General features: G+C 56.3%; 1 protein-coding gene across 5 annotated transcripts in view; it reads left to right on the top strand.

Annotated features, from left to right (window-relative positions):
* The window catches only part of PLCG1 (phospholipase C gamma 1), a 36,479-nt gene extending 27,773 nt beyond the window's left edge, over positions 1 to 8,706 (top strand). For 2 of the 5 annotated variants that reach the window (XM_029917662.1, XM_029917664.1), the window contains exons 19-32: positions 27 to 207; positions 1,097 to 1,174; positions 1,890 to 1,993; positions 2,212 to 2,308; positions 2,549 to 2,618; positions 3,100 to 3,257; positions 4,513 to 4,609; positions 4,755 to 4,979; positions 5,059 to 5,207; positions 5,967 to 6,081; positions 6,184 to 6,345; positions 6,468 to 6,556; positions 6,648 to 6,835; positions 7,016 to 8,706. In XM_029917662.1, the coding sequence (XP_029773522.1) occupies positions 27 to 207; positions 1,097 to 1,174; positions 1,890 to 1,993; positions 2,212 to 2,308; positions 2,549 to 2,618; positions 3,100 to 3,257; positions 4,513 to 4,609; positions 4,755 to 4,979; positions 5,059 to 5,207; positions 5,967 to 6,081; positions 6,184 to 6,345; positions 6,468 to 6,556; positions 6,648 to 6,835; positions 7,016 to 7,058 (1,756 nt within the window). In that variant the 3' untranslated portion in view covers positions 7,059 to 8,706. Of the gene's footprint in view, positions 1 to 26; positions 208 to 1,096; positions 1,175 to 1,889; positions 1,994 to 2,211; positions 2,309 to 2,548; positions 2,619 to 3,099; positions 3,258 to 4,512; positions 4,610 to 4,754; positions 4,980 to 5,058; positions 5,208 to 5,966; positions 6,082 to 6,183; positions 6,346 to 6,467; positions 6,557 to 6,647; positions 6,836 to 7,015 lie in introns of those variants that run through there. The other 3 variants (XM_029917663.1, XR_003901147.1, XR_003901146.1) reach the window with 3 other exon arrangements.
* Positions 8,707 to 15,402: the final 6,696 nt, after the last annotated feature.

A 15,402-nucleotide genomic window follows, 5' to 3' on the forward strand; every position in this document is an offset into this window, starting at 1 on the left:
TGACCCTGTGTGGCTGTTGTGTTAAGGGCCGAGGGCAAGATCAAGCATTGCCGAGTCCAGCAGGAGGGCCAGACGGTGGTTTTGGGCAACTCAGAGTTCGACAGCCTTGTGGACCTCATCAGCTATTATGAGAAGCATCCGCTGTACCGCAAAATGAAGCTGCGCTATCCCATCAACGAGGAGGCGCTGGAGAAGATCGGCACAGCTGTGAGGGCCCAGTGCTTGCGGGGCTGTGGTGGGCAGCGTGACCCTGGGCTAGCTGCTGGGCAGTGGTGGGACTGTCGGTGTGTGGGACACAGAAGCCAGGGGATGGTGTAGGAGCTCCCAGGATGATCACTCTGCCCAGCTAGGGCCCACGGTGTGGGTGCCGTGTCCCAGAGGGAATGTCCTCCACAAGGATGTATTTGTGAGGACGGGCATGTGTTAGGTGAAGGCGTCCGAGCAGGGAGCCCCTGCGAGCTGGGCTGTAGGGTAAGGAGGTTCTGGAGCTCATGCAGGGTGAGGTAGGCTCGGGGCCAGAGGCTACCCAGCAGGCGTGGACTGGACGGTTGCCAGGGGCAGGGGAGTTGGCTGCAGAAGGAAGAGGCACAGAGGTGAGACCGTGAAGTAGTAGGCTGCACGGACGGCACGGGGACAAGGAGGGCTCGGGACTTGAACTGAAGGAAGGTGCCTAGGACGGGAAGCCTGCTTGAGAGTTGGCATTGGCGAGCACAGGTGACCAGCGAGAGGACTGTGCACACTGGGGCCCAGGGCTGGGCTGGTGAATAGGCAGTGTGGGGCAGGGGCGCCCAGTGGGGAGTGAAGTGAGCCACTGAGCAGGAATGTGGAGTGCGTGGCTCCTGAGGAACTCTGCAGCAGCGCTTTGAGCCTTTGGGAACAGAGAGGTTTCTGAACCATGGGGTGGGGCTCAGGGGTTAACATGGAGAGTGGGAAGGGTGAGGCCATGCCTGCCAAGGTCTGAGATGCCAGGGGAGGGGGCCAACCTGGCCTGGAGAGGAAGGCCTGTGGAGGCCTGCTGCAGCAACAGGGGCACGGGGAAGCCAGCAGCCCCTGTCCTCTCTGGGTGTTCACGTGTACCGCTCGGTCCTGTTTCCAGGAGCCAGACTATGGGGCCCTGTATGAGGGCCGCAACCCTGGATTCTACGTGGAGGCGAATCCTATGCCGACTTTCAAGGTACGTCCTTGGGCCTTCGGGTGCAGGAAGCTAGAAAGGCTCCTGGCTGCTCAGGGCTTGTATTTCTCTACAGGGGGCAGGTGGGGGGTGTGCATCTGTGGTCGTTGTGGAGAAGTGGTGTTTGTGGTTTTCCGAGTCCTTAGAGCTTGTGAGAGATGTGTGGTTGGTGTCTGACCACAGCTCTCCTGGGGCTGACCCCCCTCCCAGTCCCTGTTCCTGGGGGTCAGCACTGACCTCCCCAGGGTAAGTCCTGTTTGCTCCCCAGGTGGCAGCAGGGTGGGGGCAGGCCACAATGGCCAAGAAACTTTGTTCTTTGCCACTCACTCTCTCACCTCGTACAGATCCCTCAGAATGGACCTTTTTCTTTTTTCCCCAAGGGATAAGGAGCTGTGCTCTGTCCCTCAGCAGCCAGGGAGCGTGGGAGAAGGTTCTCTCTCCTATTTTCCAGATGAGGAATGGTGGGGTCCCCATCATGCCCGTAGGCTTTCAGGTCCTGGGGGAGGCACCGGGGCACCTACAGCCACTCCTAGCCTGCCAGCCTTGGCTCCTGGGGGCAGATCTCCCTGAGGCCCGGGCTGGGGGGCTTGCAGTGTTCCATGTGTGCCCTGAGGAGCCTCCATGACAGAAGTCCTGGGCCATGTGTGTCCTGGAGCCTCCTGTAGGGCTGATGGCGGGGATTGGCTGCCTGCTCTTACCCGTGGTTCACCCTCTGCAGTGTGCCGTCAAAGCGCTGTTTGACTACAAGGCCCAGAGAGAGGACGAGCTGACTTTCACTAAGAGTGCCATCATCCAGAACGTGGAGAAGCAAGAAGGCGGCTGGTGAGCCTGGTCCCCAGAGCCTGTGGCATGTGTGGCGGGATGGGAGGCGAGGGCCCATGTGCGCCTGCCACGGTGCTGTCGTGGTGTGTCCGTCCCACATAATATGTGCAGCAGTGGCGCTCCTGCAGTCTGGTTAGGTGCGGGGCCCCTGACAAGAGGTACCCTCCCTGTGGGGGTTCGGGGTGGCTGCTGGGGTCAGCACGCTGTGGCTTCCACAGGTGGCGGGGGGACTATGGTGGGAAGAAGCAACTGTGGTTCCCGTCAAACTACGTGGAAGAAATGGTCAGCCCCGCAACCCTGGAGCCTGAGAGGGAGGTGAGAGCAGAGCCATGTTGGTGGGACGGAGTCCCCATCCCCAGACTCTTGTGCATATGACTGTCTCACGCAGTGTGTGGTCCTGTCACACCCCTGTGGGGTGCACGGTTTCCAGTACACGTGCTGTTTGTATTGTCACGTGTGTGCTTGTAAGATGTGTCCACTGCATGCACACAGACGTCCCCTCCCGTGCATGTATATAGTAGATATGCTGACGACTGTGGGCTCTGCTTTTCACAGCACTTGGACGAGAACAGCCCCTTGGGGGACTTGCTCCGGGGGGTCTTGGATGTGCCAGCTTGTCAGATTGGTGAGTCCCTGCCCCCTTCTGCAGCCTGCTGTTCCTTAGGGTCAGGCTCTCCTTTGTGACTTCCCTGTGTTCTGTGGGGAGAAGCCAGTGGCTGGCCCCCCGGAGGCTGCTCTCACTCTGAGCTCTCGTGTGCTTGGATACTCTTGACTCCCCAGGCTCCTTTCCTCACCTCCAGCTCTGAGCCCCTGTGTGCTCACCATGAGCCAGGCACCGTGGGTGACGCGGAAGGCTAGCTGACTTCCACAGTCCTTGTAGGCTGGGGCACAAGGTGTGATGGCAGATTACAGACAGGGTGGGGCACGTGAGCCATGTGAGACAGACCGGGGTTTGAACCCTGGCCCCCTCTCCTGGCAGCACAGCCTCTCCTCCCTCACAACCCGTGGGGAAGAGGGCAGATGGCAAGGGGCTCTGAGCCAGCGCCAGGGCTGTAGCGTGGGGTGACAGAGACCTCTTTCCAAGCGCTGTTCTCTTGCTCTCACAGCCATTCGTCCCGAGGGCAAGAACAACCGGCTGTTCGTGTTCTCCATCAGCATGGCTTCCGTGGCACACTGGTCCCTGGATGTCGCTGCTGACTCACAAGAGGAGCTGCAGGACTGGGTGAAGAAGATCCGAGAAGTGGCCCAGACGGCAGATGCCAGGGTGAGGGGCGTCCTTGGGGTGCAGGGGTGCAGGCGGGCACCATGTGAGCCTGTTGGGGATGAGGCCTGCAGCACCAGGCCTGCCTCTAGGCCAGGACCTGGAGGAAACAGCACACAGACATAGCAGGGCCTGTGGCTCGTTCAGGGCGGAGATGGAGATAGTGGCTGTGGGCCACCCTCACAGATCTGCCTGGTTGGTAGTTGGGCACACGGGGACGAGGCAAGAGCAGTCCTGTGCTGGAAGCAGGAGCAGATCCCCGGAGCTTGGGAGGGGTGGAGCAGGGAGAGGGTTTAACTTTGGAGGGTGGCAGGAGGAGCTGGGAAGGGCAGACCTGAGGCAGCCAGGTGTGGGTGGTATCTGATGTGTGAGGGCTTCAGAGGAACCAACAGGGATGATAGGAACCTGAAAGTGCCTGTGGTTTGGGCAGCAGCAAATGGCCCTAGGACTACTACCGGGAACCGTGGCAGTGGGCACACCCTCCATGGGGCTGGAGCCTGGGCCGGCTTTCACGCTGGCTGGAGAGGAGCCAGCCCACCTCCACTGAGCCTGGGGGAGCAGAGAGCAGGAAGTATTCACAGGTGTTCAGGGAATTTTGTGTGAACGCCATTCTCCTGTGAGTGTGGGTGGAGGGCGACAGAACAGGTCTGTGGCTGCTTTGGAGGATGGGCGTCTGTGAGCCACACAGAACAGAAGGTGCTGAGGACTTTTCTGGCAAACTGGCTGGTTAAGGGGATGCATTCTGGGGTCTGGGCTGAAAGAGGAAGTAAGAGTGTGAGTATAGGAGCCCTTGATGGAAGACAGTGGGTCTCTGGAGGTATAAGGACAGGATGGGGTGCACTTGTGAGTGACTCTGGTGGGTAGGTGGCCACGTCGGGCATACCAATATCTGAGGCCATGAGGCTGTTAGGCCTTAAGGTGGAAGGAGCCTCCTTAGCACCAGAGACCCGAGTTCCCACTGAAGTCACAGGAGACTGCCTTGCCTAAGGGAGGCTGGGTACCCGATGGTCACAAAGCATCACCAGAGAGTACAGCCAACCCCAGGATCCTGGGGCATGGGTGAGGGGGATACAGCCTCTAAGAACCTTAGAATGGCAAGTGTGGCCTTGGGGACAGAAAAGAGGAAGGAGGATTCTGGGGTTTACTGTCCAGTGGGGTCTGGAAGATTCGGGGGACAGGGCAGGGCCTAGAGAACACCTGCGATATGGCTACGCTTGAGGCTGGCAGGGGCATCCTGGCCATGTGTGTGTGTCCCCAGCTCACGGAGGGGAAGATGATGGAGCGGAGGAAGAAGATCGCCCTGGAGCTCTCTGAGCTGGTTGTCTACTGTCGGCCTGTTCCCTTTGATGAAGAGAGTAAGGGCCAAGGGCCCTGCGGGGAGGGGGGCGCCTTCCCTGGCAGGCGGAAGAGGAGCATTCTGCCCCTTTGTATGGGGGGTGGGGGAGCTGCCGAGGTGGTGGGGGCGGTGGGCTCTGTAAGCTTTCTCCCTGTTTGGCCCAGAGATTGGCACAGAACGTGCCTGCTACCGGGACATGTCGTCCTTCCCGGAAACCAAGGCTGAGAAATATGTGAACAAGGCCAAAGGCAAGAAGTTTCTCCAGTACAACCGGCTGCAGCTCTCCCGCATCTACCCCAAGGGCCAGCGGCTGGACTCCTCCAACTACGACCCTTTGCCCATGTGGATCTGTGGCAGTCAGCTCGTAGCTCTCAACTTCCAGACTCCAGGTGAGGAGGCTGCCCTGTGGGGCGGGGAGGGGTTCCACGGGGCGTCAGGCTGGAGCCCACTGTAACTCGGCTCTTCCAGACAAGCCTATGCAGATGAACCAGGCCCTGTTCATGGCCGGTGGCCACTGTGGCTACGTGCTGCAGCCAAGCACCATGCGGGATGAGGCCTTTGATCCCTTTGACAAGAGCAGCCTCCGAGGCCTGGAGCCCTATGCCATCTGCATTGAGGTGGGTGGTGCTCACCTGAGGGCTTCAGGGTGGGTGGGAGTTGCTCTGCTGGGGCTCGTTTCTGTAGTCAAGGACAGGGTGCTGGTTAGTGTGGCTGTGGAGAGGGCACTGGACTGGTTCGAGCATGAGGAAGGTGTAACCATGGTCTGAGATAGGAAGGCGGGTGCAAGTCTCCACCGTGGGGCTCGGCCCAGGGTGGTGAAAGCCCGAGGCAGGTGGGCTAAAGGCCGCCAGTTCTTGATACTAAAGCGTCAGGCTGTCCTGTGAAGCCATGGGTAGCTGCTGCCTGGCAGGACAGGAAACTAGTGGCCATGGGGCGCTCCCCACTGCAACGGGGCTTGAGGGAGAGTGACCCCTCGTCCCCAGCTCTCTAGAACAGTCCCTGAGTGAGCACTTGATGCCCCCTGGGGAGAAGCTGTGGGGTGGCAGTGAGGCTGAGCAGTTTTGAAGGAGGGGAAGGATAGTATGTGGTGAGTGCTGCTTTCCTGAGAAAAGATGATTTTTTTTTTTTATGTTGTGTGGAAGTAACTTAAAAGATTTTCATATTGAAACAGACTTGAGTTTGATGAAGTAGATTGCAGAAACTCCCGTGAAAAGTACTGAAGCTTCAAATATCACTGCTCTTAGGGCCACATGCCATGAGCCACTCAGTGGGCCCTGTCTTTGGGGCCCAGCAGAGGGCGCACTGCTTCCACTGCAGAGCTAGGACTGGAGGGAGCAGAAAGGACAGTCCCCTGCCCATCTCTGCCTGCTTTCCAGGTGCTGGGAGCTCGGCACCTGCCAAAGAATGGCCGAGGCATCGTGTGTCCTTTTGTGGAGATTGAGGTGGCTGGAGCGGAGTATGACAGCGTCAAGCAGAAGACAGAGTTTGTGGGTAGGTCTGCCTTCCCCACTCACCACGCCCTGCAGGTCCCTCTACACCGGTGACCCTGTTCTCTGGGTGGTGGCCTGAGGCCTTCTGCCCTGACTTTTGCAGTGGACAACGGACTGAACCCTGTGTGGCCTGCCAAGCCCTTCCACTTCCAGATCAGTAACCCAGAATTCGCCTTTCTGCGCTTTGTGGTGTATGAGGAGGACATGTTCAGTGACCAGAACTTCCTGGCTCAGGCCACTTTCCCTGTTAAAGGCTTGAAGGCAGGTGAGGAGCTTCCTAGAGACAGTGCCTGGGATATGGCTTGGGGACATGGAGGTGGGGCGGGGGCAGCCAGGCCACCTGCTTGGCCCCATCCTGGACTGAGGGCCAGGCCTTCCTCCTCCTAGGATACAGAGCCGTGCCTTTGAAGAACAACTACAGTGAGGACCTGGAGCTGGCCTCCCTGCTCATCAAGATCGAGGTTTTTCCTGCCAAGGTAACCATGAGGAAGGGGGACTGGGAGCCCGGCGGCAGCCTCACAAGGCCTAGGGGAGGCACTGACCTCTTGTGCACGGCTCTTGTTGAAGCAGGAGAATGGTGACGTCAGTCCCTTCAGTAGTATGTCTCTGCGGGAGCGGGGCTCCGATGCCTCCAGCCAGCTGTTTCACAGCCGGGCCCGGGAGGGTTCCTTCGAAGCCCGCTACCAGCAGCCCTTTGAGGACTTGCGCATCTCGCAGGAGCATCTGGCAGACCATTTTGACAGTCGGGAACGGAGGTGAGGGGCTGGAGGATGGGTGCCCAATGTGCAGCTTGTGTGGGTGGGGGGAGCGATGGGAAGAAGCACTTACTGCCTCTTCTGGGTCTTTCTCTTGCCTCCTGGGTGGGTGGAGGTTATAATTGTCAAGCTCTGGGTTGTGTCCCACCGCCAGAAGGGACACTCTCTTCTTGTGTCCAGGGCCCCACGAAGGACTCGGGTCAACGGGGACAACCGCCTCTAGTTGCGCGCCAGCCTCGTTGAGAGCAGCAGGTGCCGCGCACCTCATGGAGTGCCGTGAGCTGGGTTCTTGAGATGTGGCCTGTCGTGGCAGCCTTCCTGGCCCCGTAGCCTGGATTCCAGCAGTGACTGCTAGACGAAACCAAGCCATTAATGAGTTGTATTACCGTTCAGGGCCTCTGGGCCCCAGCTCTGGGTGAAGGCAAACACTGTACTGTGTCTCAAATTATTTAAGCACACACCTCTGGTCCTGACTTCTGGAGATGGAGCTTTCCATCTGTGGGGCCAGGACCGTGGCTGCAGCCCCTTGGAGAGAGAGGCTGCCTTAGCCTGTGGCACAGGAGGCTCTGAGGAACCACAGCAGCCTCACGGGGCCAGGGAACCAAACCCAAGTTTACATTGTCCTGTAGCTTTAAACCCCCCGGCTGGGCAGGGTGGGGGAGAGATGCCCCCATGGTTTGGCCCTGGAGCCAGGGCAGAGGAGCACAGGACCTGCCTGGAGAGGGGCCCCGCCTGCTCAAGGAAGAGGACACAGCACAAGGGCATGTTGCCCGTGGCTGGGAACACAGCCCAGCCCTCAAGAACCAGGGGATCGTGTTAGAAATAGCAGCATCGGGCAGCCCAGGCTGCTGTGGGCCAGGGAGGATCTCCCTGAAGGCCACTGCATGAGGGGCCTGAGGAGGCCAAAGCCTAGGGCGATGCCTGGAATGGGGACAGCAGCCCCTCAGGACCATGGAAGGTTGAAGGGGACCCGGATGCCCTGCCCTGGGCTGCACCACCTGCCTGCTGCCTGAAGCCAGGGGTCAGCCCAAGGTTGACGTTCTGGACGTGAGCCTGGAGTCCGGACCCGCTCACCAGGGTGGACGAGTGTGTGGCCGTGCTGGCCGAGCACAGCAACTCCTGCCACATTGTCCGGGAGGGCATGCCTCGCTTTTATACAGAGGCCACCAAGTGGCAGAAGGTCTTAACAGCAAGGTCAGATGGAGGAGCACGTCACAGGCCACGCTGGGGATTTTCCCCAGTACATTCAGGAAACTCCTGCACACAACTGACAGGCCCTTCTTCAAGATGCCCTTCAGCAGCCCGGCTAGGGGACCCCCTTCCCCCACCCCTGTCCCAGACTGAAGACCACTCTCCCCGTTGTGGCCTAAGACCTGGGCTCTGAATCTGCAGACAGCACTGTGGGGAGATGCGGAGATTAGCCCGAGTATTCATTAAACCAGTTGAAAGTTCTCTTGCTGGGCATCTGTGATGTTGGAGTATGGAATTTTAAAGGTTATTTTTTGCACACCCTGTTTCCTACTATGTTCATTATTTCACATAGGATGTATGATTTTCTCTGTCTTCCACTTCCAACCGGAAAAGAAAAGCTGCTTGGTTGGGGGGTAGGGGAAACAAAACAAATGAACTGGTCTGTGCGCTGTGGCAGAACTGTTATTTTTATGGATTTTACAGCTAAACTAACAGTGTTACATTTTTAAGATTTATATATTTATATACTCTTAAGAAAAACCACTGAGCCGTTAAAGCCTTGTTATTATTCAATCCTAATAGTGATTCAGTTTTCTATAGTTTACTTTTAGAGTAGAAGGTAAATTATTTAACGTTATATTAAACTTCTCATATCATGGATTGTAAACCGAAGGAAATTATACAATTCCAGAGGAAATGTATTGGTTTATTTAAACTAATTCTGAGGTTGTCTTTGCAAGAATGAGCTCGCAGTCCTGTCCATAGCAAACATACCTACATATGGCTGTCAGCGTTTGGTTTATAATTGAAGTATTAACAAAAATTGTAAATTTTATTGGATAAGCTTTCCTTTTGAAAAGAAGAGCCGTATTAATTTTCTTCTCAGTAGTAGTATAACAAAGTTAGTGACTCTCCCTGCCCCTCACCTTTGGAGGGCAGCCTCGGAGCAGAGCCTCGGGGAGGGGCTGGCGACCACCCCGTGCGTGGGGACAGCTGTGCTGCGCATGGTAAGGCTGTCGGGACCGGGTGGCGGGTGGGAGCAGCGGCAGCAGCAAAGCCTATTCTTGTCAGGTGGATCTCTGTTCAAAGGCAGAGACGCCGTGTGTGCGATCCTTAGGAACAGAAGAGGGTTAAGGACCAGTCTCCGTTGTGGGCAGGTGAAGGAGCGGCCACTGTGCCATTGTCTGCTTCCATTTAGCCGGTGAGAAGGCCCCGGAAAGGAGACGGGAAGGTTGGGAAGGCAGCCCCACGAAGGGGTCCAGGCCTGTGGGCACGAGGGTGCCCGTCAGCACGCCGGCACTCCGCACATGCAAGTCCACTGCGCTAGTTTGGCCTCAGTCGCTAGTTGGGCTGGCTCTTAAAATCTGACTGCCACACAATGGGCCCCACGGCCTTGTAACTTGGGTCCTCTTCCATGGACTCCAGGAAGCCAGTTGTCTGGAGACAACTTGCCAGGTGATTATTACGCAGCAGAGGCAGGTGGGAAGCTTTTGGCAACTTTCAGGTCAAGCAGCTCTTCCCTCCTCTGGGCTACGAAGTGGGGTGAGAACACCTCCTCTAGCTCACCTGCAGAGGAGATGTTGCGGGAGAGCAGCCCGCCAGCCCTGCTGGGGAACGGGGTGCGGCCAGAGCCCTTCCCCAGTCCACAGAAGCCTCTCCTTTCAAAGAACAGCAGCTCCAAGAAGTAGGTTGCTGGGCGCCACTCTGGTTACCTTGATAACTTGTGACCAAATCTCTGCCCAGACACGGTTGAAAAGGTCCTGCCCTTACTTTCCTGTGGCTGTTTTCCCGGTGGTCTACGCTGATGCAGGTCAAGAATGAGGCAACACACAGAGCTGCCTGCCTGGTGGATGGATGAGGACAGGCCTAAAAAGCCCGGGGATCCTGAGAAGGTGCAGGTAAGTGTGTAATCAGTCGGTTCTTAAATGGTAATTATTAGTACATTGCTGGTGTGATAATTCACAGACGAAACAATGTGTGGAAAGAATAGGATTTTTAGTCAAGTCCAAGGCTGATTAGAGTTACAGGTTCTGAGGGGCCCCTGGTTGGCTCAGTTGTTAAGCATCTGACTTCGGCTCAGCTCATGATCTCACAGTTTGGGAGTCTGAGGCCCACTGGTGAGCTCAAGCCCTGCTTCGGGTAAAACACGAGCCCTGGGTGAGCCCCACTTATCTCTGCCCCCTTGCTCGCTCACACCCTGTCAATCTCTCAAAAAAAAAAAAAGTTACAGGTTCCCAGCATTCCTTTCCTATATGACAAGTCAGACCCAAGACCTAACAATTCCCAAGTTGACAGATTGAGGGCAAATCCTGGTTCATTTTAGTTCCCTCTGAGCACCACCCACTTGGAGAAGTTTAAAATACTTCCTTTCACTGAACTAGATACAAAAGCCAGTATCAGAGCGCCCACTGTGCAGGGTCTTGCTGGCCCCTGGGCTTTCTACCTAGAGCTTCTCTGTCCTACTCAGAAAGATGGTCCTTTTCCCACCGACATTGGTTCACCATGCGCGGGCCACATCCCTGTGGCACGACGGCTTGGACTGGCGTGAGCTGCTTCTACCCACTGGGTTATGCATCCCTAGGAAGCTTCTAAAAAATACCGGTGCCCACAGCCCTAGCATAAGGATTTTTCTAAAGCTTCCCCAGGTGAACTGAATGGAAGGTCAAGGTTGAGACCCACAAGTGTGGGCAGAGGAAACCCACAGGCCAGTCCCTTCTACTGTCTCCAATAGGAACCACTCCTGGCTGACTGGCATACCAGGGACAAGTAGACTGCTCAAAGTGGCAGGCCTGGACTTCTCGTGGAGGGGACACGTGCACATAGCACTACCTGCCAGGTCAGCAGCTTTCAAAAGCCCCTGCAGACAGAGCAGTCCGGGCAAGAACCCCTCCAAAGACGGAAGGCAGGAGCAGTTTCTGACTCCGGTTGAGGACAGTGCCATTAACAAGGATCTGTGGCCACAAGCACAGGGACACAAGACCTCCCTCCCCCTCCTGAGCAGGCACATCCTGAACATCACCTGGAGGCTGGGGCTGTTTAAAAACTCACTTGTCTTGGGGGCACCTGGGTGGCTCTGTCGGTTAAGTGTCCGACTTCTGCTCAGGTCCTGATCTCACAGTTCATGAATTCGAGCCCTTCGTCAGGCTCTGTGCTGACAGCTAAGAGCCTGGAGCCTGCTTCAGATTCTGTCTCCCTCTCTCTCTCTGCCCCTCCCCTGTTCATGTGCTCTTGCTTCCTAAAATAAAAACATAAAAAAGAAAAAAATTAAAAACTCACTTGTCTTTAGGTTTGAGCCCATCATCTCTCACCATTTCTACTTAAAAGGGAAAAACCACTAAGCATGATCTGGTTATTCCACCAGACTGGCATATGGAACAAAATAAGGTCCTGCCTCCTCACCTCTCAGTTAAAGGCATCAAGTCCCGTCTCCACTGGGAGACCGAGAGTCGTCCTCATTGGGCCTTCCTCTGATGGTCCCTAGGGGACTTCTGCCCTTGAGTCGGGCGGGGGTTCTGTTTCCTGCCCGGAGGCCACTGCAACTGCCCCCCAGAAGCTCAGCAACCCCCCAACGGGCTGCTACTGCCAGCTCCATCCACGGTTGTGTCCCAGGAAGCCCCTGCCTGAGTCTGGACTCGGAAGCGGTCAGGCTTCCACACCAGGCTGCTCTTGCTTCCAAGGATTTGCTTCACATTCAACACAAAGCTGTTTTCCCAAGACTTCAGTTGGCCTCTAGAAGAGCCCAGTCAGGAACAGGCCCTGGTGTCTGCCTGGGGCCAGAATCACCGGCCAGCCTTGGTGTGTCTCTGCCCCAGGTGATTCTATGTCTGGGCTCCCTTTTTCCTGTCACAGGGCCTCAGGGCCACCCCAACAAGATTCAGTTGCTCTGAATCTTAGAAACTGGCCTTAAAAAATTTTTTTTAAGTAATCTCTATCACCCAATGTGAAGCTCACAAAACCCCAACATCAAGGGTTCCATGCTCCACCAACCTAGCCATCCAGGTGCCCCAGAAATTAGGCTTGTAATCCTATTCCTTTAAGGCCCCCGGGTCCTTAAGCATATTCGCCAGCCCCCCCACCCCCCCAGCAACAAAACAAAAGTGCTGTGCTTCTGAGCACTCTCCTTGCGGGGGCAGGGAGCAGAGATAAGAAAAGGACTTCCCAGCACCTTCTCACAAGATACCTGATGACTGCAAGTCACACTCCTGTGCCTTTTGTCTATTTAGTGTAATTGTAAAAATGACAGGTCGGTCACACAGAAGCCATTCCTGTGGACAGAGCAGTGTGGAAAACAGAGGAACTTTACTGAAGCAGGCTGAGGGGAACAGCCTTGCTCATCCATCCAAGCTTAAGGTCCGGCTTGCCCACTGAATAAACCAGCAGATGTGAAATGTTTTTAGTTTTTCTGGCTCCCCCACAAAATAGTCAGCAGATGTGAGACATATTTACGTTTTTATTTAGGAACAATCAAAAGATTTGAAGTACCATTTCAGCCCAATATCAAATTGTATAAGCAGTTTGGCCCTGCTCCCTCCCTTATCCAAATCCCCAGATACAAAATCTAGGAAATGTGCAATTTGCATCTTAGAAATAGCAGCATCCCCACAGGGGACCTCGTGAGGCCTGGAGACACAGCCCACTCGACCTCAGCACAGCCACTGTCCAAAGGCAAGTTACGCCTTTCTGTTAAAAACACTTCCCCTGGGTAAAGAACCCATTGCACCCAGGCCTGACAAGAGTGTACCCCCTCCGTCTGGTCTCACACTGGGCCGCCGCACCAAGGGGACCCTCGTGTATTGTTTGGTAAAGTTGCAGTTTGCCTCTGGACAGACAGGACAGTTGTCTCTTAGCACCAAGATGATCACGTCTTTCAGCTGTGTCTCGGGGAGACGGGAGGCACACTAAAGCCAACTGCTCACCAGCCATTCCCAGGGCCTCCCGCCGCTCCGAAGACAAAAGGTAAATGTGTGGTAGAAAACCAGGAATCCGCGCGCTCAGGCAGGACCCTGCAGCTCTGGCAACCTCCCTGACTTCCCCAAACACTGTGCTCAGTTAACTTTCAACGGACAGTGGCTGGCAGGGGAGAGGGGAAGGTTGGTGTGTTTTCTTTGTACTAACCATGGCATAGGGAGGTTTTAACACAGCTGAATGATGTGGCAGCCCAGGAGCGCTGCAGGAATGCCCCTGCACTGGCCACCCTTTCTCCCCGGCCCAAGGACCATGCCCGTCCCCAGCTCCTCCTGGCCTGGGACTCCCGGCCTCCCAGCATTTCAAGCAAACTGCAAGAATGAGGCCACTATGTGGGCAGGAACCAAGAATGAGTGACAGTCTCTCTTGAAACACAAATGACAGAACAGCTACCACACAGGTACATTCTTACCCTCCACCAGTGTGTCTACTCTGCAGTTTGGCTCCTTGGAAAGACCATGCACTTGTGGCTTTCTACAGTCAGGGACTCCAAACAGCCTTTTACCCTGGACAATCTGCCTTTGGCTCCAGCCAAATACTTCCAAGTACTTCCAAGTCACCCGTCTGTCGTGGAAAGGAGCAGCAGTCAGTCACAAAGCATTAGCCAGGAAAAGCTATTCATCAACGTTCGAGTGCTCAGGGTGCACACACGGGCAGGGCCAGGCCCCAGAAGAGCCCCAGCGGCAGGTAGACATTCAGACCCCCTCCAGTAGCCTGGCTTGCCACCTGCTCCAGTGGACAGCACAGAAGATGGCCACCCTTGCCCCTGCCACAAGGGTCCTGCTCGCCGTGTGGACCCCTCCCCGTGGCCCCAGCCTGAGCAGCCACACGGGCCAGGCTCTGGGGGCTGCAGAAGCCTTGGGACTGGTGACAGCAAAGCAGTAGTCATATGCTCTTTGTGGATCCTGGCGGTCCTGCAAACCAAGTACAGCTTAAAAATTAAGGCAGCAGGTTCTTGCTCCCACCCTTGTCCATGGGCTGACCAGGGCCTGCCTCGTCTGTGCCAAGCATCGGGTTTCCAACCCTGCTCCGGACTTTGGCAGGTAGAATGGTTGCTTCCTGCTGGATCCAGGCTGTCTGGTCTTCGTGCTGGTGAAGGAATAGGACCCCATTCAAAGGGGAGGCCAGGTTAGCAGCCAGTCTTCACAAGTGTGCTCAGGACTGAAGAACAGAAAAGCAGACTGGATCGTCCCTAGGGCCACACGCCCTGAGCCCTCTACTTCACACCCCTGCATACAGATGCCAAGTGGCTGAGAGACCTGCCTTCCCAGGACCACCTGGTGCCAGGAACACAACACAAACCGAGGCCTTGCCATTCCACGTGGGACTTGGAGCTGGCCTGCGTGGCACCCATGACTGTCACCTCTACCCAGGCACCTGGCCCAGATTGAGAAGTTGCCTGGTCTCCTCAGCCCTGGTGTCGTACAGCCTGGCTGTTTTAAGTGGCCAGAGAAACCGCACGATGGTTACCTCAGATTGAACCCGGTCTTGGGGGGCAGTCCGTTCAGAAGAAAGCTCGGGCTCCCCGCTTCCTGCTTGCTCAGGTGCCAGGCGCTCCCCAAGCCACAACGAGATGCCCCCCAAGGTCTGGGCAGGAAGGCTGGGTGGACCTGTGCTCTCAGCAAAGGCCGCCGAGTCGGGAGACCTAGAGACAGGGCTCTGGGCAGGAGTGAGCAGAGCCCAGCCCCATTTGCCTCCTGACCCAGGCTGCTGCTGGCTCTGGCCCGGAGTTAGCTGTGCAGACGCTGGCACATCTACAGGATTTTTCTTCTGTGGCTTGTAACTGAGCCTTGCACATAGAGATCAAGGAAAATTTAAACAGAATACAAAAAGTGGGTCAAATCAATAACCTGCCCCAAGTAAATTCTGAGCGAGGAAAAAGGGGGGAAATTAGAAAAAGCCTACATTCCAGGTGTGGTTTGGCTGGTTCTCTTCTACAAAGTGCCTTTATCCACCTGGGCTGTGATGTTTAAACTGACAAGGCTGCTCCGATCCAAGGATCTCGGTACCAGAAGAGAACAGGCAGACATGAGGTGGCAGGGCAGCACGGGCAGGCTGCGGAGGAGGGTGTGCTGACAAGGCGAACACCCAGCAGAGAGGCCGACGCCCACCCTCCATTGAAGGCGGCCTGGCACAGATGTCCCAGAGCCAGAGGGGAGAGGGAGGTGACACAGGGTCTGCAGGATAAAAGCGACATCTCAGCCTGGACAGTATGCAGAAACTTCCTGGTGGGTCAGCCTCCCAGGGTCAGTGGGGACGGCACCACCAGTATAGCACTCTGCCCAGCTTCCAAACCTGTCCTTCCAGCGCAGGGAGCAGGGCCTCAGGTCCCTGTGCTTTGGTCACCTGCACACCTTCCAGTCACTTGGCCAAGCCAGGAGCTCCAAGTCACATGGTCCTACCAAACCCCA

Source organism: Suricata suricatta, chromosome 12, assembly GCF_006229205.1.
Source record: "Suricata suricatta isolate VVHF042 chromosome 12, meerkat_22Aug2017_6uvM2_HiC, whole genome shotgun sequence".
Taxonomy (NCBI): domain Eukaryota; kingdom Metazoa; phylum Chordata; class Mammalia; order Carnivora; family Herpestidae; genus Suricata; species Suricata suricatta.